This window comes from Amblyomma maculatum, chromosome 9, assembly GCF_055883805.1.
Source record: "Amblyomma maculatum isolate TAMU_Amacu chromosome 9, ASM5588380v1, whole genome shotgun sequence".
In the NCBI taxonomy this organism is placed as follows: Eukaryota; Metazoa; Arthropoda; class Arachnida; order Ixodida; family Ixodidae; genus Amblyomma; species Amblyomma maculatum.
The window spans coordinates 102,150,735-102,171,187 of NC_139352.1; the positions used below are offsets into that span (position 1 = coordinate 102,150,735).

At 50.1% G+C, this 20,453-nt stretch overlaps 1 protein-coding gene across 1 annotated transcript in view; it reads right to left on the reverse strand.

Moving 5' to 3' along the window:
* The window catches only part of LOC146180060 (membrane metallo-endopeptidase-like 1), a 44,521-nt gene extending 24,533 nt beyond the window's left edge, over positions 1-19,988 (reverse strand). Inside the window, exons 1-2 of the mRNA XM_084580315.1 lie at positions 19,872-19,988; positions 16,927-19,334 (exon numbers count right to left, since the gene is read on the reverse strand). Of these exons, the coding sequence (XP_084436441.1) occupies positions 16,927-19,334; positions 19,872-19,988 (2,525 nt within the window). The remainder of the gene's footprint in view (positions 1-16,926; positions 19,335-19,871) is intronic.
* Between the last annotated feature and the right edge of the window lie 465 nt (positions 19,989-20,453).

The following is a 20,453-nucleotide window of genomic DNA, read 5'->3' on the forward strand; positions in this document are numbered from 1 at the left end:
TAGCAGGGGGGACAGCGGCCGATGTAGCTCAGTTGGAAGAGCACCGGACGCGTTATTCGGAGGTCGTGGGTTCGGATCCCACCGTCGGCACGTTGTTTTTTCTTCTACTTTGTGTCTAATTATCTTTCCCCTTAACAGATTACATTACTAATTTCTCTGATTATCCAAGTAAACATTAAAAAAAAAAGACATAAAGTACCATCCCCAACGCTTTCCTTGGCCTCGCCGACTGTTGGCTTCTTTCCTTCATGTATTATAACGAGCACCCTCATTTCCCCTTGATTGATCTGCATATATATATATATATATATATATATATATATATATATATATATATATATATATATATATATATATATATATATATATTGTGAGCACTGTGTGGCGCTTCATCTTCCACACTGCTGAACGTGCTGCTTCATCTTCATCCTGCTCCCTCTTGTAGATACCCATCGTCATCGCGGAGTGTGTTTGGCTGCAGTGTGCGACCAAGGCTTCAGGTCTGTAATAAAGCCTGATTCCCCAAGTCCGACCTTCGCGTTACCTTACACGTGGTGGAGGTGCGCCTTGATTTCCCCGCTGCTTCGTCACCTGCATCCACCTGGAGCTTCGTTCTGGCCGCCGTTTGACCCCGACCACCATCGTCATGACACAAGAGGGCCACTCCGCTATTCCAGCTGCTACCAACTCGACTCCAGCTCCCCTTGCCACTTGGACTGTCAGTAGCCGTCAGCGCGACCCGCAGATGTTCGACGGTCTCCGCGGCGACGACGCTGATGACTGGCTCGACAGCTACGACCGGGTCAGTGCTTTCAACCGATGGGACGATTCTCTTAAATTAATTAATGTGTCCTTTTATTTGACGGATGTGGCCAAAACGTGGTTTCTAAATCATGAGTCGACGATTCCGGACTGGGCTACCTTTAAACAAAAGTTACGCCAGATTTTCTGCGCTCCTACTGTTCGCACGGAGTCCGCCAAGAAGAAGCTAGAAGCCCGACTTCAGCGGCCTAATGAGACCTACACCTCTTATATAGAAGATGTACTTTCACTTTGTCGGCGCATCAATGACACAATGCCAGAGGCCGAGCGGGTTCGGCACGTCCTTAAAGGTATTGGGCCACTCGCCTACAACGCCCTGGCCGTGCAGAACCCTACCACAATCGATGCCATCATATCCACTTGTCAACGCCTTGACGAACTACAGTCAATACGCCTGCAGCCTGATCCCACTTCATTTGGTTTCACTGCCGAAGCTGACCTCCGTGTGCTTATTCGCGAATTAATTCGTGAAGAGTTCTCGGCTCAGGGTAATTTGTGCCGCCCTGCATCTGAGCCACATAATTCAAGTGCCGGCCTGCGTAGCATTGTTAAAGAAGAGCTGGCCTCAATGACCTATTCCCCGCCAACATCGGTCGCTCCTACCATTTGTCAGGTGCCAACGTACGCCCAGATCACGTCCTTGCCGCCCGCAGTTGGAGCGCCTACGCCACCGGCGCCTACCACTGCTCATGTCGCTGCATTGGCACCACCTGCCGCAGCGCCGACATACTACCCCAACTGGCGCCCAGCCCGCCCTGTGTGTTATTACTGCGGGTACCGAGGCCATATTTCCCGCTTCTGTCGTCGCAGGCTCCAGAATGAATGCCGCGGCTACGAATCATTTGAAGCAGACTACCCTCCTCGCTTTTCCGGCTCTAACCACCGTTCATTCCCCGATTATCCCCGACGTTCATCACCCCCGCCAGAAAGCCCCGCTCCGCCTGCTGGTTACAGGCCTTCAAGACGCCGTTCTCTTTCGCCTTTTCGCCGCTCAACCTCGCCTCTCCGTCAAGCTTCTCTGACGACCCCCCGCCTGTCGGAAAACTGACCACTGCAGTTTTAGGAGGGAAAACTGCACTCTTCGGCCATCCCAAAAATCCTCCGGAACGTCCCTGGAATATTATTTTAGTGCGGGTTGAAGGATTATCTGTTGAAGCTTTGGTTGACACGGGCGCCGCTGTTTCTGTGATACACACTGACTTGTGCTCCCGCTTGCGAAAAGTGAAAACGCCTTATGATGGACCTGAACTCCGTGGAGCTAATGGTGCAATAATTCGGCCTTCTGCTAAGTGTACTGTGCGAGTTTTTGTTGACGGTGTCCGCCACCATGTACAATTTGCCGTGATGTCACCGTGCGCTCACCCAATTATTTTAGGCTGGGATTTTCTGTCTGCCGCATCAGCCAGCATTTCGTGTCGCGACAGGATCATTTACATGAACGAGAGCGATCCGTCTTCTGAACATCCCGAGCCCCGTTATCGCCTGCTTGCCGCTACTAACTCAGTGTTGCCCCCTGGATGCGAACAACTTGTCGCGCTTACTTCTGCTGACATTGATAACGGAGATGTGCTAATCGTACCTTCTGATCGCCATCTGACCCGCGGAATCGCGCTACCACCAAGTCTTGTTCGGTTTGAGCATGGCACAGCGCTTGTCGCTGCTTCGAACACTTCCCCAGAGCCCATTGTGCTGACTAAAAGGACATGTTTTCCTTGTGTCCTGGATATTCACCCGGTGTCCCTCACCACCCTTACCGCCCCCTCTTCCTCACCAGCAGCTTCTTCCGATGCTTCTCTCTGTGTTCTCTTTGGCACCATCAATCCTGACCTTCCTGCGACTCACCGCCAAGCTTTGCAGGAATTACTTCGAAAACACCAAGCCTCCTTTGATGTCACTTCTCCGACCTTGGGCCGAACGTCTTCTGCACAGCACCGCATTATTACAGAAGGTACTTCTATTGTTAGCCGCCGCCCTTACCGTGTTTCCTTATCAGAACGTAAAATCATAGAAGATAATGTGAATGATATGCTCCGGCGAGACATTATTCGGCCATCAGCTAGCCCCTGGTCATCTCCGGTCGTCTTGGTCAAAAAAAAGGATGGGTCCGTGCGTTTTTGCGTTGATTACCGCGCACTTAACAAAGTCACTCGAAAAGATGTTTACCCTATGCCACGAATTGACGACTCCCTCGACTGTCTTCAGGGCGCCGAATATTTCTCCACTTTGGATTTGCGTTCCGGTTACTGGCAGATACCGATGCACGAAGCCGACAAAGAAAAAACAGCATTCGCTACTCCCGATGGGCTTTACGAATTCAATGTCATGCCTTTTGGACTTTGTAATGCCCCCGCTACGTTTGAGCGCATGATTGACACTGTTCTTAGAGGACTTAAGTGGAAAACATGCTTGTGCTACCTGGACGACATAGTTATTTTCTCTGCGACTTTTTCTGATCATTTATGCCGCCTTGATCAAGTATTAACGTGCCTGGCATCCGCCGGTCTCCAGCTGAACACAAAAAAGTGTAATTTCGCCAAGAAAGAAATCAAGATCCTGGGCCACCTCGTCAGCCGCGATGGCATTCGACCCGACCCTGACAAGCTTGCTGCAGTTTTGAACTTTGCACGCCCTCAGCGGACTAAGGAACTACGCAGTTTCCTTGGCCTGTCTTCGTACTTTCGCCGTTTCATTCGAAATTTCGCTACCATTGCTGCACCGCTCCACCGCCTCCTTACAGACCGTACTACTTTCAATTGGTCCGAAGAATGCGAAAAAGCTTTCCAAACCCTAAAGAATGCCCTCACTTCGGACCCTGTTCTCGCTCACTTCGACGACACTGCTGCCACCATTCTTCACACCGATGCCAGCAGCCTCGGTATCGGCGCCATACTTCTGCAACGTGATACCGCTTCTCGGGAAAAGGTAATTGCGTTTGCCAGTCGAACTCTAACACTAGCGGAACGCAACTACACCATCACTGAGCAAGAGTGCCTAGCCGTCGTTTGGGCAGTTCAGAAATTCCGCCCCTACCTCTACGGCCGCCATTTCACGATCGTTACCGATCACCACGCTCTGTGTTGTGCTGGTTATCAACCCTCAAAAATTTGACTGGACGCCTGGGCCGTTGGATTCTGCGTTTGCAGGAGTACCACTTTGATGTCATATTCAAATCGGGACGCAAACATCGAGATGCCGATGCTCTTTCCCGCTGCCCGCTATCAGAATCGCCACCTAGTGCTTCCTCGAGCCTTCCTGCGTGCACCCTCGACGTCCCAATGTCGTCCAGAGCCCCAACCTTAACCTGTGCTACTCTTGCCGCTGCTCCAGATCACTACGCCATTATTTCAAACCAGCGAGCAGATCCCTACTGTATTTCCCTAATCAACCTTCTCACCGGTGCTTCTCACCCTCCTACCGCTAGGATGCGCAGGCAACTCCAAAAGTTCAAACTTGACAACGGCGTGCTCTCCCGTTATATTTATTGCTCCGAAGGCACCCGTTGGGTCCCCGTTATTCCGAGAGCGCTTCGCACCCGTATCCTGGCGGCTTTCCACGATGATGCTACAGCCGGTCACTTAGGCTTTCATAAAACTTACCACCGCGTGAAAGCCCGTTTCTTCTGGCCAGGCCTCGCCTCAAGTGTGGCAAAATACGTCGCCTCTTGTCTGCCATGTCAGCGCCGCAAACGGCCCACTTCTCCTCTTGCTGGCCTACTACAGCCGCTACCTTGCCCTGCTACTCCTTTTGCCGTTGTTGGCATAGACTTATACGGGCCACTTCCATTGTCCGCACGAGGTAATCGCTGGATCGTCACCGCCGTCGACCACCTAACACGCTACGCTGAGACCGCTTCCCTGCCTAATGGCTCAGCACATGAGGTCGCGACCTTCTTTTTGGAATCGCTCGTACTGCGCCATGGGGCCCCTCAAGTGCTTCTCAGCGATCGTGGTCGGACATTTCTGTCGAAGATTGTAGCCGAAGTTATTGAAGCCTCAACCACACATCACAAATTGACCTCCAGCTATCACCCGCAGACCAATGGGTTGACTGAGCGGTTCCACCGCACGCTTTCTGACATGTTGTTTATGTATGTCGACCAGGACCACCGAAACTGGGACGTAATACTTCCTTTTGTTACGTTCGCCTACAATACGGCTGTACAGCGGACCACAGGTTACACCCCGTTTTTCCTCGTTTACGGCCGTTCTCCCGCTACCTTTCTTGACGCCTCTTTTCTTTCTACACATGCCAGTTCCTCATCCTCTCTTCCTGACCAGTTCCTTTCCCGAGTGGCCAAATCACGCCGGCTTGCTCGCGTCAACACGGAAGCTAGCCAGGAAGACCGCAAGTACCGCTATGATGCAACCCATCGCCAAGTTTCGTTCCGTCCCGGCGACGAGGTGTTACTTTGGACCCCATTACGCACTCCTGGCCTTTGTGACAAGTTACAGCACCGTTACATTGGTCCTTACACAGTTCTTGCAAAAACCTCCCCGGTCAACTATCGCGTCTCCCCTGTTTACCCTCCTCCGGACTGTCGTTACCGTGGCACTGAAGTTACCCACGTTTCACGTATGAAACCTTTTGTTCGGCGCATTCCTGCGGACTAATTGCGGCCAGGCTGGCCGCTTGAACTGCGCGGGCGAAATAGTGTGAGCACTGTGTGGCGCTTCATCTTCCACACTGCTGAACGTGCTGCTTCATCTTCATCCTGCTCCCTCTTGTAGATACCCATCGTCATCGCGGAGTGTGTTTGGCTGCAGTGTGCGACCAAGGCTTCAGGTCTGTAATAAAGCCTGATTCCCCAAGTCCGACCTTCGCGTTACCTTACAATATATATATATATATATATATATATATATATATATGTATGTATGTATGTATATTGTTAAGAGTAGGACGTTTGTGGGGACCATTTCAGTCAGTGGCACTGCTAAAGCTGCCCGTGTTCGAACGGACTGTCTACGGGCTGTGTTCACTGCTATTCTTCCCAATCCTGGAGCTCCGCATGCTTGAGGACGTTAAACACCAAGCCGTGCAGGCGAACCCAGCTGTCATATATGCCAGCTTTCTTCGCAAGCAGGATACAGCTATCTTCAGCGGGACCGATGACCATGACGCGTAAGATAGGCGCATGCTCCTACGAACGGGTGAGTTTTTACAAGTGGAACGATCTAGTGTACCTCTCTGTCCGTAGTGTTTACAGTTTTGTGCTGTCTTGAAATGTCCCTTCTCGCCTGGGGCAATGGCCAACGTTCATGACACGGAATCTTGGGAATCCCTTCTCCAAAGCGAAACCCTTAAGACCCAAAAAGAAGTGGTGCGCCTGGCGGCTGAGGCCGCGAAGAATCAATGTATCCTTGCGCGCTTCTAGTCGCGGCATCCCAGCCTCCTATTCGGGTCTGCGTACCTGATTCGGGGAGTATGGGAACCTCCTGTATCGACGGCAATAAAGTTAAATAATAATACAAGTCGAACGACTACACAGAGCTCTGTGTAGTCGTTCGACTTGTACGTCATATTTTACCTTACCCGGCGTGGCTACCTTGTGGTACCGGAACCACGAGGGGGACATCCGAGTTGGGCCAGCATCAAAACGACTTTCTTAGAAATGTTCGGCTGTCTTGAAGTTAGAGAACTCCGCGCTGAACAGCTTGTGCATATGGTGGCAGCAGATGGGCGAACGTTTTATGGGCTACATAGAAGATGTCGATTTGCAGGTAAACCCCAGCATGTCGGAAGCTGATACCATCAAGCACATCTCGAAAGGCATAGATGACGCTTATACGTTGTTAGCCCGTGACTTGCGCAGCGTTGTTGAATTCTTAACTCTCCGCATGTGATGATCAAAAATCAAGTCGCCCTTTCTCTCCAGAACGTTCCACCCTCTCGAGCCGCCGTTCCCCTTCGGCGCGATGCCGCTACATCTCTCTTACGCGACGTCAGCAGAATACTCAAAAGAAAAACTAGGTGCCAAAGTTACTGAGGCAAGAACTGCGTTCCCATCGAACTTTTAAAGACCTCATCTCTCACCTGCCAACCTTATAGATGTTTCAGTCGAGGGCATTTCTGTCAAGGCTCTTATCGATACCAGTGCAGCGATTTGAGTAATGAATGGTAATCTTTGTCACTCAAAGAAAGTGAAGACACCAGCTTCAGGACTCTCTGCGCATGGCCGCCGCTTAGCAAATTACGCCATTCACCGCATGCACCGTTCTAGTCGCGATCCAGGACTCATTGTACACAGTCGAGGTTGTTGTATTGACTTCTTGCTCACATGCTGTCATTTAGGCTGGGATTTCCTTTCTCGTCCCGCGCGCTGCTATGATTGATTGTGCTCGCGCCGAAGTCAGGCTCTCGGCTTTGCCCGATACTTTGCCAGGGGCTGCTCCGTCGAATTTCTCGTATCCGAAGACATCGACCTTCCTCCCTGCTCTTCTGTGATTTTTCATGTTGCTTGTGGCTATTATCGATGACACTGTTCTCTTCACACCAGCCCATACTTTCCTGTGCTGCAAGGGCCTTCCTTTGACCAACGCAGTGCTCTTTCAGCTGGCCTTTCCATGTTACTCGTCTCTAACCCTGTAAACTCCCCTACTGCTTTGCGCCGTGATAATATCTCGACACTATCCACCCAGTTGCATCTCTTCTGATCTCTGAGGAACCTGACGACGTGCCGCAATCTGGAGTGTTTGCACTCAGCCCCCTTCATCTGCTCCCGTTCGCTCCTCTAGAGACCCGTTCTTCCGTTCCATCGACGTTGATCTTCCTCCGGCGCAGCGCACGCAGCTTTTGAACCTACTTCTTTTGAAGCTACTAGAGTGAAGAGCAAGTCTACCTAATGACCCAGAACGGCTTGACTGAGCCCTCAAGCAGCTATTGGGCATCACCTGTCGTGCTCGTAACAACAAAGATGGCTCTATCTGCTTTTGTGTCGATTACTGTCGCCCTAATAAGATTACGCGGAAGGACATCTACCCTTTCCCTCGCATCGAAGACGCTCTCGATAGATTGTAAGGCGTCGAGTTCTTTGCTTTCCCAGATTTACTTTCCGGCTACTGGCAAGTTTACTTGGAAGCGGCTGATTGCCCCAAAATTGTTTTCGTAACTCCCGACGGCTTGTACGAATTTACAGTTATGCCATTTGGCTTTTGTAATGGCCTGCAATATTTGAGCGAATGGGCACCATATTGCGTGGCCTAAAGTGGAAGACATGCCTTTCTTACCTCGACGACATCGTCGTCCTTTCTCTCAAATTTGACACCAACCTCTGCCATCCGAAGCATGCTTTGACTTGCCTCTCTGATGCCGGGTGCAGCTCATTTTGAAAAAAAAATGTCATTTTGCCGCCCGCCAACTCACCATTCTCGCCCACGTTTTCTCCAAAGATGTTTCTTCAGACCCTGGCAAACTTCGTGCTGTAGCAGCCTTTCCAAAACCGACTTCCATCAAATATCAACGTAGCTTCCTCGGGCTGTGCTTTTGCTTCTACCGCTGCTCCCTCGACAAAACTTCCGTCCGGCAGTTGCGAGATTCCGCTGTGGTCGCTAACGTGTGACGATGGCTTCAATACTTTGCTCCGCATCCTTACAGCACCACCTGCGTCACGCCGACCCCACAGCACATACCAATGTTCACACGGATATTAGTGGTGTTGATCTGGGCCCCGTGCTTGCTCCCTCCCCGATTCAAAATATCAAAATTCATAAATAAAGATATGAATCCCTTCTGCCGGTTTTGCGGAAAGAAAGACAACTTCGAGCATATGCTCTGGGCGTGCAAAGCCCATACGCCTCCCTCAGAACTCTTGTCTGATCCCTCTAAAGAAGCTTGGGACAAGCTAAGGTTCAGCGATGACCCTGCTGACGGCCGTTCAAGGCCGTCGAATGGGCCAGCGTTGCCAAAAGTCTCCATGGCCTGCGGCATGCTAGCTGACCTCCCCTATTCCTCCCACTTATTGTGAATAATTTTTGTCAGCCTCAGCGCAAATCAGGCAATACTGAATACCTGGTCGCCTATACTAGCCGTTCGCTCACGAAGGCTGAATCCAATTACTCTGTTGCTGAAAAAGTGTTTACCCACCATTTGGGTCCTTACTAATTTCCGCCCTGGCTTCTGTGGCCGCCCTTTGAGGTAGTGACGGACCAGCATGCGCTTTGCTCGCTTTCCTCACTGAAAGGCTCGTTCAGCAAACTGGCAAGATGGGCTCTTCCCCTTCAAGAATTTAAGGTCCGCGTTGTGTATCGCTCCGGCCGCAAGAATCACGGCGCCGATGTCCTTTCCCGCTGCCCCCTTCCAACTGAGGTCGCGAGCCATTCCCCTTCCGATGATTATTTGCCATCGCTTCGCATCAACGACATGCCGTCAGCGCTGCGGAAAGATCCTTGGACCATTTCACGATTTACTCTCCAATCCTAAGGCTGCTTCTCCATCGCGTGCTCTCCGCCGCCACGCCTCCCACTTAGCCATTCTCGATGACCTCCTCTACCACTGTAAGTACAGCGCCGATGGATTCAAGTTGTTGCTCGTTATTCCTCGCAAGGTACGCTTGCAAATCTCTATTTCCTCGGTGACTCACAATTCGGTCACGCGGGCGTCTTCAAGATATACACTAGTCACCGGCTGCGTCATTACTGGTGGGGCCTAAACACCTTCGGACTCAATTACGTTCGCTCATGTCTCACCTATCAGCGTCGCAAGCCATCTATTAAACGGTCTGCTGGAAAGTTGCTGCCGTTACCTTGTCCACCACGCCCTTTCAACCACTTCGGCATCGAACTGTGCGGGCCGCTTCACACTGCATCCGGGAATCACTGGTCTATTGTAGCGGTTTATCATCTAACGAGGTATGCAGAGACCGCCACCCTTCCATCTGCTACAGCGTCAGAAGTAGCTTCCTTCATTTTGCAGCGATTTTTCTTCGCCACGGTGCACCTCGAGAGCTGCTCAGCGACAGAGGACGTGTTTTCTTGAGTGACGTTGTGAAAGCGTTGCTCACCAGGTGCAACATTATTCATAGAACAACCTCCACATATCATCCCCAGACTAATGGCATCACTGAGCGTTTCAATCGTACCTTTGGCGACATGCTCGATATGTACGTCTCCTCCAACCACTCAAATTGGGACCTCGTCCTTCCGTATGTCACGCTTAAAATACCGCAACAGTCTACTACTAGCTTCACTTCTTTTTTCTCTCCTCTACTGCCGTAACCTTTCTGCTACAATCGATACCATACCCCCGTATAAACCTGACAGATCCGAGTATACTGTTAACATGAAATAGTACGGGGTGTTTATTTACAATGCAGATGGGAGCAGAACAAGGTGAGGCCTACTAGCTCCAAAAACCACCGCCTCTTTCTGTTCTCTTCCTTCTCTTCTTTCCTCCCTTCCGTCACACAATACCTCGTCTTCGTCAGTAGCTTTACATTTACCCCCAATCAGCCGATGCCCTCTGAGCGTGTTCATAAGTCGTGTGAGGCTGATACAGCCTCAAACGGGCTACGTGGCACAGTTCAGTTTTCGCAGACCGACGACTCAATGCGGTCAGGTGGAATATTTCATAAGTTAAATCACTTATCCGTTTGTTTACCACATGTAGCCCGTCATAGTGGCCGAGAGGTTTTATTGTAGGCCGCGGCGTCGAATTGGACGACAAGTATGTGACACGCCGGTACGCACCATATCGTGTTTTTAGCGTTCCTGTCAAGTACCAGACCATAATTGGGCGATTATTCGGGCTTCTTCGGCGAGGCAGAGGGTCTCAGCCAGGCAGGAATCTTCACAGCTTGAGAAGGGCAGGATGGTATCCAGGGAGTAGCGTGGTGGCCTGACATACAACAAGAATAGGCTGTACCCACTCGTCTCGTGCGGGTGGTATTAAACGAGTATATAATGAAGAACAGCATGGTGTCCCAGTTCTTGTGCCCTGCATCCACATACATGGCTAGCATGTTGGTAAGCGTTCTATTAACGCGCTAATTCAAGCCATTTGTCAGAGGATGGTATAGCGTTGAGGGCCGAGAAGTTACGGCGCTCAAACGCATGAGCTCTTCAACGACAACAGCGGTGATTGACGACCTCGATCTGTAATGACAATTCGTGGCTGCCCGTGTCTTAAAATTACTGATTTCTGCAGGGAAAGGGACACTTGATACGCCGTAACAGATGGAATAGCACCGGTTTCACAATAATGTGTGAGGTAGTCCGCGCGGACGACATTCCAGCGAATTCCATCCAAGGACTTCGGAAAAAGACCTAAGAGGTCAATGCCTATTTGATCGAACAGCTATCTGGATTTTCACAGGGTTTAGCAAGCCAGATGGAGCTGTGGTAGGGCGTTTGTGGCGTTGACATTACTTGCAACTCGCAACGTACTGTTCAATCTTCGAGCGCATTCTCGGCCAGTAAAATTTTTCTTGACCACGGTGAAGTGTTCGAACCGATCTATAGATGCCCAGTAGTCGGATCATCGTACATGAAAAGGAATACGTCAGTGAAAAGCGCACTGGGGACCACGAGTAGGTATCGCTGGTAGACAAGGGAGTAACTCTTATTCCACAGGAGGCCATCACGTACAAAGAACGGCTTGTAGCTCCGCTGACTTGGGAGGCTGCAAAGAGGGGCTGCAGGCTCTTGTTCCTTTGCTGCTCTGTTTTAAATACTTCCGGGTCGGGGAACGTCGGCTCGAGGGCCGATATATAATTGTCGAAAGCATCGGTGTCGAATTCGGTTGTAGCATCTGGCATCCTAGAAAGAATCTACGCTGCATGACACCTCCCGCTTTTGCAAATCACGGCAAAGTTGTATTCCTGTAAGAAGAGGGCGTAGCATGCGAGACGACCACATGGGTAACGTTCTGCACCCAACTGAATGATGGTCTGTTACGACAGTGAGCGACCGTTACAGTAGAAATATGAACAAAAACGCTGCACAGCAAAAACGACAGCCAGGAATTCCTGTTCGGTGACTATATTTTCGCTATGGTTTGCTTAGGGTAAGATTTGCATACGCAAGAGCATGCTCTCCTTCGTCGTGGCACTGGACAAGGACTGCACCGATGCAAATTCTACTAGCGTCCGTGTGGACTCCTGTAGGTGCGGCAGGATCGAAGTGACGGAGAAGGGGTGTCGATATTAAAAGACATTTTAGCTAATGGAATGCCGCGTTGCACTCTGGTGTTCAGTCAAAAGTGGAGTTTCTGCTGCGAAGACATGCCAACGGATAGGCAACGTCAGCAGAGCGACGCATAAAGCGTCTAAAATACGAACACAATCCTAGAAAACTGCGGCGCTCATTCACTGTCTTCGTGAGTTTAAAGGACTCAGCAGCTGCGGTTTTCTCGGGATCCGGCATAACACCCTCGCCATCGACAAGATGTTCTAGCGCTTGGCACTCTCCAAAGCGGCACGTCAATGAGGGCGGCGTTGTGCAAAAACTTCAAGATGCGGACTAAACGGTCGATGTGCTCTTGGAATGATTTCCCGATTATGACGACGTCGTCAAGATAGCAAAGGCAAATATCCCATTTGAAGCCGCGCAAAACTGTATCCATAATCGTTCAATTGTGGCAGGCGAATTGCACAGCCCGAATGGCATAACATTTAACTCAAAAACAGCATCTGACGCAAGAAAGGCCGTCTTTTTCTTATCCGCAGGGTCCGCTGGAATTTTTCAGTAGCTAGATCTGAGATCGAGACAAAAAAAAATAGGACGCACCAGCGAGGCAGTCCAGGACGCCATCTATGCGAGGGAGAGGATTGACGTTCTTTTTCGGAACAGAATGTAAACGTCGTAATTTGCACAAAATCTCCACGAACCGTCTTTCTTGCGCACGAGAAGGACAGGAGCTGCCCAATGTCTGGATGACTTCTGTATCGCCTTGCGTAGCATATCCTCCACTTGCTCATGAATGAGTTTGTATTCAGATGGAGACACGCGTAATGGATGTCCACGGATGGGACGATCAGGACCAGTGTCGAGGTATGATGGCTCCGAGACACAGGGCTAGAGAGTAGTCCATTTTTTTCAAAAACGTCGAACATATGCGAGAAGGGCAGAAGAATATCCACAAGAGTAGGACTTTGAGATGAGCTCAGATAGGCGCTGATCATATTGAAGAGTGAAGATTCATCAGCGGCCAAAGGTACGGGGGATGTCGTAGCATCTGTGACCAAAGCAACGACGCGGGACGCATAGGGTTCACTTGAGGCAAGCTTCAACCCAGTTGGTAAAACTGCAGGCTCGGGTGGTATGTTCAGTGTCCACGACGAAGCACTACAGTGGTGCACGGAGATCATACAGTGTAGAATAATAATATTTTCCTTGAGGCATGCTGATTTAATTGGGTGCACTACTACCTGATATGTGGTCTGGTCCGTAAGTGGCGCGGAAACTGGGACCAACGTGGCAAACAAGGGTGGAAGTACTGTGTCTTCGGTAGTACTAAAAACAATTTCTTGGCTAAGGCAGTTTTCAAAAAGACTCGGCAGATGCGCACCGTCAAAACAAACCTTTCCACTTCAGCAGTCCACGGTATAGCGCCACAATACTTCAGGAAGTCCATTCGTAATATGATGTCATGCGTAGAGTGGGGTAACACGACGAATTCGGCTTGAAACTTTGCACCACCCACAGACACTTGCGCACTGCATAGACCCCCAGAGGCCGCTACGCCTCTTCTCTAACCCAACAAAACGTTGAAACACGATCGTACTCAAACGTCATTTTGCGTCCCAACAAGCGCCGAAACTCATTACTCTTCACTGACACAGTCGCACCCGTATCCACCAAAGATAATGTACACACATCATCAATGAACACATCAATTTTGTTTTTGAGCATTACATTTGGAGAGATATTGGCGCAGGGCCCATTTCCAGCGGCCTCACCCTCGTTGGCCACGCTGACTAGTTTTCCTGACGAGGTGATACGGCGCGTCACCCTAGTGATGGGAAACGGCGCGCACAGAAAGCAGATGCGGTAGAAACGTCGCGTAGATACTCGTTCGAGACTTTCGGGTAATGCCCACGCGTAGCATTTGATTTCCGTAATTCAGGTCCGTAGTGCCTATTCATGGTTACTGTTGGAGGCGTCGGCTGGTGTGGCGGTAGCCTACTGCGGTAGTACTGGCGATATAATCTTCGATGCCACAGCGGTGGCAGATTGGTGCTGGGGTTACAAAATGCTGCTGTAGATGAGGGCCAGGAGCAGCAGAACGCGTCGTAGTTGTGGCTAAATGATCGTACTGCTCATCGGATTTAACATCGGGAATTACGTGAGGCGAACTCACACCTTTGGGCATCGACGAAATCGGGTTGGCGAAATGCAAACGCAGATAGCCAGCTTGTGCTCCAGATAGCTGCAGCTTGAGGAGATTGAGAGAAAGGCAGCGCTGCAATCGCTTGTGGTGGTGAAGAAGCCGGCCCCATAGGGACCCTGTGGTCAGAGACTTGAACAGATTCATGCTGGGGAAGTGGGTTGAGGCGTATAAAGTCTCGTACGATTTGCCGGGTAGTCAACGGAAGGTCCACTCGGGCATGATCATCAAGGCTGTCCACGGTACGCACGTTGGCCAGCCGCCCAAATTTTGGCGCAGTACGACGTGTTTTGAGGGCTTGAAACGCGCGGATGTGTCTAATGACATCAGACAGTATCAAGGTTGTCTTTGACAATTAAAAATTTTTACACGCCTTCCGTGATGTCCTTCAAAAGGTGACCGACTATCTTCTTCGGGCACGTTGGAATTGGCGGAGGAAATTTTCATAATCGGTGGTGCAAGTTTATCCGCGCAATTGTCTTTAGGCAAGGATCTGCTCAGCCCGCGTTTTCCTTGGAATAGAATCGCCAAAACGCTGCTTTAGCTCTGTAATAAACCTTTCCCAAGTCGTGAAGTTTTCCTCGTTATTCTCAAACCAAATCATCGCCGTATGAGTTCGAAAGAAAATGACATTGGTTAGCTTGGTAACAGGGTCCCATCGGTTGTACCGATCAACTCTGATAATGAGCTAACCACTTCTCGGCGTCTTCAACCTCTTCTTCTGCAAGTCGATTGTGTGGTCCACGATGGTCGGGAGCAGTGGCAATCCAGTAAGGCGGCGACTGCGGCGAAGCGCCATTAGTAGTGTAAAAGGAGTCGAACCCGCACCTCCACCAACTTGTTACGATGAAATAGTAAAGGGGTCTTTCTTACAATGCAGATGGAAGCGGAACAAGGGGAGTTCCACTAGCTGCAAAACACCATAACTTCTTTCTAATCATCTTTCTTTTTTTCTGTCACACGATACCTCGTCTTCGTCAGTAGCGGTACAATACTCCTGCCTCTCAAGACACCCAGCACGCGATAGACTGTTGTCAAATCGTCCGCGACCCCACCAGCATCGCCATAAATCCCACCATCAAAACCAATACTCCACATCGGACTTCTCCTTAGGTGATCTTGCGTGGCTGTAGATACCCTCCTTACTCCTGGACTCTCTTCGAAACTTCTTACCAAATATCATCGCTCATACCGTGTTCTGGAGCGCACCGCTCCGGTGAATTATGTGGTGGAACCTCTTACACTGTCTCATTATCTACGCCGGTGCGGATACGAGGTTGTTCACCAGCGCCTCAAGCCCTGTTACAATCCTGCCATATTGCTTACTGCGTGAGTCGCTGCAGGATGGCTGCTCTTCGTCCCGCGCCAGCGCACACACCGATAGCGATGTCACAGCGCACCGAACTTCTTTTTCACCTCTGCACGTATATCTTCATCTTAACTATATATATATATATATATATATGTATAATAAACGTGCGATAAGCGCACGTGGTGTATCATCCCCCTCCTCCGGGCTACTAGTGCAACGTACGCACTCAGTTTCACTTTCGCGCGCAAGAGAGCACGGGTACTTGTTGCGCTGCATGGCATTAGAATTTTTTCTTTTAATAAACTGTGAAGAAGACATCCTTTTGCGCACGTGTTCCGGCTCCCTGTTGGCACTAAGCACCCAATTTCGTGCACTGAAAAGTTAATTTTTATTTATTAGGCGACACGATTAAAAAGCTCTAGCGTACGACATGTAGATATTTTTCATTTGGAACCCGTATTAAGAAGTTACATCCGGCATAATGCATCAGGTTCTTACTTGGAACCAGAAGATCCTTTGATATAAGTGCTAGCTGATATTTCAGCTGAAATGTCACGCGAGTAGAGAAATGAGAACGAACGGCAGTGTTCACTTTCCTAGCTTTTTCTCTTTCGTAACGTGAGTGTTAAACGCGAAAAATTTTTTATTCAATGTTCTCGCTTGCTCAGTAGCAGAATGCATTTAGTAGGCCCAACGGCACGCTTTTCCGCATGGAAGAGTTATTTCCAAGCACTCACAGACCACACGCACATTCAAGTGAATGAGTTAAGTTGTGCAATCACCAGAACGAGGAAACAACAAATATCAAAGGACGAAAAATGCAGCATGAACTTTAGTACCATGAATCACAAATTCCTTAGTGAATGTTTGTGTAACAAGTGGTAAAAAAGACCAAAATGACCTGAGGAAATGCGATTGTCAGGCACTGCGTTCTAAGTGATCCTTGAGTTTGACTTTTCCCGTTACCCCAGCAATTTAAAAAGGGGATACCTACTTTTCTAGCAAGTACAGAGGGGTCGAGCGTAGAAAAGAAACAGTAATTATCTTTGGTCACTGCGAACAGAAAAATCACTTAGAAATAAAGGGCTACCTTGTCGACAACAGGTTGTTATGCGGGGAAATCCATAACACATAGTCACAACTCTCTTGTTTTCTTGCTGCACTAGTCACGTGACAGTACCTGGGATTTTATGCTTCATTACCGTCCGCAAGTACGAGGTGCTGCAATATCAACCGCAGAGTTACGTGTCCTCCGTAATGGGTCGGCCCTATCTACCTAACGATTGCTATCATCATCTAGTGGCTGTTTTAATCTGCGCAACGTGAGTAAGAGGCCCTGGGTACGCCACTTTTCGGCCGGCAAACCAGCCCGTGCGCGCGCAGAAACTGTGGAAAGATTACGTTCTACCTAGCGCTTCTTCCGCATACTGTGGGCGTGACGCGGCGGGAAACAGTTGACGAGAATTTCTTACCTGGCAAGAGTTCCGAAAGCGTCGCCGACGTCGCGAGGCCGTGTCCTTTGTGTGAGCTGCGCTAGCCTCTGGCTCTGATAGGCCCTGGACGCTTCTCGGAACATATGCAACGGACTGCTGCTTGGTGGCAGGGCACCTCCCGTACAAATGTCCGCTTTTAAGGACCACGGCGGATAAAATCGGGACAGCCGGAAGCGCCTCAGCATGAAGTGCACAACGTGGCGCGTTCTGCTGTCCACCCATGAGTAACGCCGAATGCTCCGGAAAAACATACTCTCAAGCTGGGACATCCAGGCTCGGCTCGTGAGGTCAGTGCCGCTCGCAATGGTGAGCTTCGCATGGGCCTTCACCACACAAACAGGGAGCACAGACTCAGTGGCGCGAAGGCACAGAACCCACTTGGGCATCGGAGACAGGACGCGACCTGTGGCTTTGACACTGTAAAGCTTCAGAAGGTTCGCATTATCTGGCAGGAAAGGAGAGAGAGACACAACTAGGCAGAATCCTAGGTAGTTGAGCACTGCTCTAGGCCCCAGCTCATCAAAAACACCGCTCAGCTCATGCTCGAAGAACATGGGATTGCTGTACTGTACCGATGTGTTTCTAGGTAGGCTGCCTTCGAAAACAACAGTGACAAAGGTACGCAGGCCTGGGTCCAGACTGTCAAGAGTGATAAGTTTTACGTCTAAATTTGGAAAAAGCGGCTTTCTCCTGGCGATGCTCTTGAAAACGGCCATAACGTCTGACATGAGCTCATAAAGCATGCCAGAGCTCTTGACCAGCTGCGCAGATTCAGCGATAGCAGCTCGAAACAAGGAGACAATAGCGCTATGCTGGTCATCGCCGCGGAAGAACAGCAGCCGTGGAAGCTGAAGTTCGAGTACTGGCTGCCCGTACGTCTTGTCAAGTGCCGCCTGAACACCAAGAATAGCTGCCAGCCCGAATTCACGCATGAGCCTCGAAGCAACAGACCACACGTCGAATGCGGTGACAGGAACTCTGCTATCAACGGGCCAGCTTTGCGCTGGCGGCCAGGTGGCAAATAATTGCCTTAATTCTATGGCACTTTCGTCCCCATGTGGCCTCATGCAGGCCTGATAGAGGCGCTTCGCTTCATTTACATCGTTGTGTGTAGAATCCAGTATGTATTCAAGAACCCTGGTGTGCATGATATCCTCCATCATCGTATCTATGGATGTCGCCACACCAATCCCTGCCGCTGGATTGTGCATCAACCGCTCCCAGTGGCTACACACGTACTGGTAGAAGTTATCGCACGGCGACACGTCATGGCTGAAGAGACTAGTGAAATACTCGCCGTCTCGTAGGCAAGAGTCAGTCGAGCACAAGTATGCTCGAGCGAATGGGAACCCTGGAAGTGGGGGGTGCGTGCTGGGCATCCCCGGAGTTCTGCCCGTGGGGGTGGGGCTCGGCCAGTTTGGGCTGTGGTTCGTATGAGAGAGCAGAAGTATCACACAGATCCATACAATGCATACGATCGCCAGGACGACGACAAGGTTACTCTCTGGATAAATAATGGTTGTCTGGTTTTCGAGCTCTCTGAGGATCTCATCCATGTCTTGTTTGCTGTCTGTCTCATGTTCTGGACCAGCTTCAGCCGCTGGTAAAAATTGTTTCATTTCTGGCTCAGTTTCATGGTCTGTCGAATCTTTTTCTTGGCCAGGCGACAGTTCTTTACTGTGGCCGCCCTGATCAGTAGGAGCGGCCTTTTCACTCAGTTTGGACGCTGACGACTTCTGTGACTTACCTGACGACCCGCTATCGCGTTTTGGGGCCACAGTGCCTTCTGTTGCGAGGACTGAACCTGTCCCAGCGGGCCCAACCTTCGATGTAGGCTCTCTTGTCGCTGTTTTTAAGCCAGTTGGTGTGCCCTCTGCAGAGGAGAAAACGTCTTCGTCGGCCTTGCACTCCAAGCTATCTTCAGCTTTTCTGCTGGCCCCCTGCTCATCCCCATGTCCTCCGCAAGCCGTAGTTTCGTGTGCATTCTTTTGTGCTTGTGTAGTGTATGTGGTTTCTTGTCCCACAGATTCCTTATGCGTGCTAGCAGGGCTTTCTTTTGTAACTAAAAGGCCTAAACTACTGGGTAGCACGGAGCCGCGTCTGGACTGTCGTTTCAGAACGGAGTCCACCGAGATGTCCGCAGCCTTCGATGGTGCTTCGGCTGGTGCTTTCTTGCCAGCGGCAATTTCATCTATTTCAGAAATTTGACTCGGCGGATTCGAGTTGCCTTCAGCTACCGGCTTCTGGTCCTCGTCGGCCTCAGGTGATTTTACTTCGTCCTCCTCCACAGAGTATCTTCTATTATTCCCATAGACCTTTAAAATTCCGTGATGCTGGGCAGGACCTGAAGCTTCCGCAGTCACTCCGGAGGCATACGTCTTTTTCTCCTTCGCAACAGCCACCATACCAGTATCTTCATTGGAGATTTGGCTTATGGAGCCATTTTTCCTCAGATCGGATTTGTATGCTCTCTTGCTGGATGCTACAGATGATCTCCGGGAGACAGCTTTGGACAGTAGTGTAAGGTCGGAATGCAACATTTCCGATGCGTACTCGGAGCTTCGTCTACGCCTTGCTCCTCGCGTCTTCAGAAGTTTTTTCGGGTGCTTCTCAACTAATAACTTAGACTCGGCTTTTGCTTTCGCAGGCATTCTGCGGCCAGATATGGTAGAAAATTTAGGGCTTTCCACACAAATTTCGCGAGCCGCTGTCGACTTTGTAGGGACCGATAGTACTTCGGACAACAATGACTTCTCTGGACCAATGACTTCGCTGGACACTCTCGAAGCCTTCCGCACTGTTCTAGATAACTTAGAGACTGAACCCGCCGTGCTACCGGGTAATAACGAGGATTTGCTGGTGGTCTTCGATGATTGATGTTGTTTGTCAGCTCCCTTTTCTTGAAGCGACGATTTCCTCCTTGCCTTGAGCGTCCTTTCGCTCACAGTAGAATTTTTCCTTTGTCGCCTGTCTGCCGCCTTTTGCGAAGACCACGAGAACGTCTCGTATCTGGCGGCTCTTCTGGATGTGGACCAACTCATGTCGACAAAATAAGTGCCCGACTTCGCATCCCGGACACACGGCCGCTGCTCCTCCTTTTGAGCAATTGGAAAGGTTGAGCGGTTGCCGAGCCACGTTGGTGCCTGCGAATCGAAGCAGCATGCAGTGTATTTGAACATTACGGTTACCGTAAGCATTGGGAGTTTATTTACAGGAAGGAGGGCTCCAACATGAATTAACAAACAAATCACGCATAAAAATAGAAGCCTGAGATATCCATTTCAGGTTTTGTTCATGAGAAGAACCATACTGTGAAAAGCAAGTGGGGACGCGCTTGTAGGGTTAGTGTTCATCCTGTCCGAAATGCATTCTTGAATGGGCTTTCTACCCACATACATGTCACACACCATATTTTAAATAACCAACCAATCATGTTGCATCGCGTATGTTGGACAAACCAGAAGTCTGCATGATCATGTATATGAAAGTGTTATCTCTGATAAACC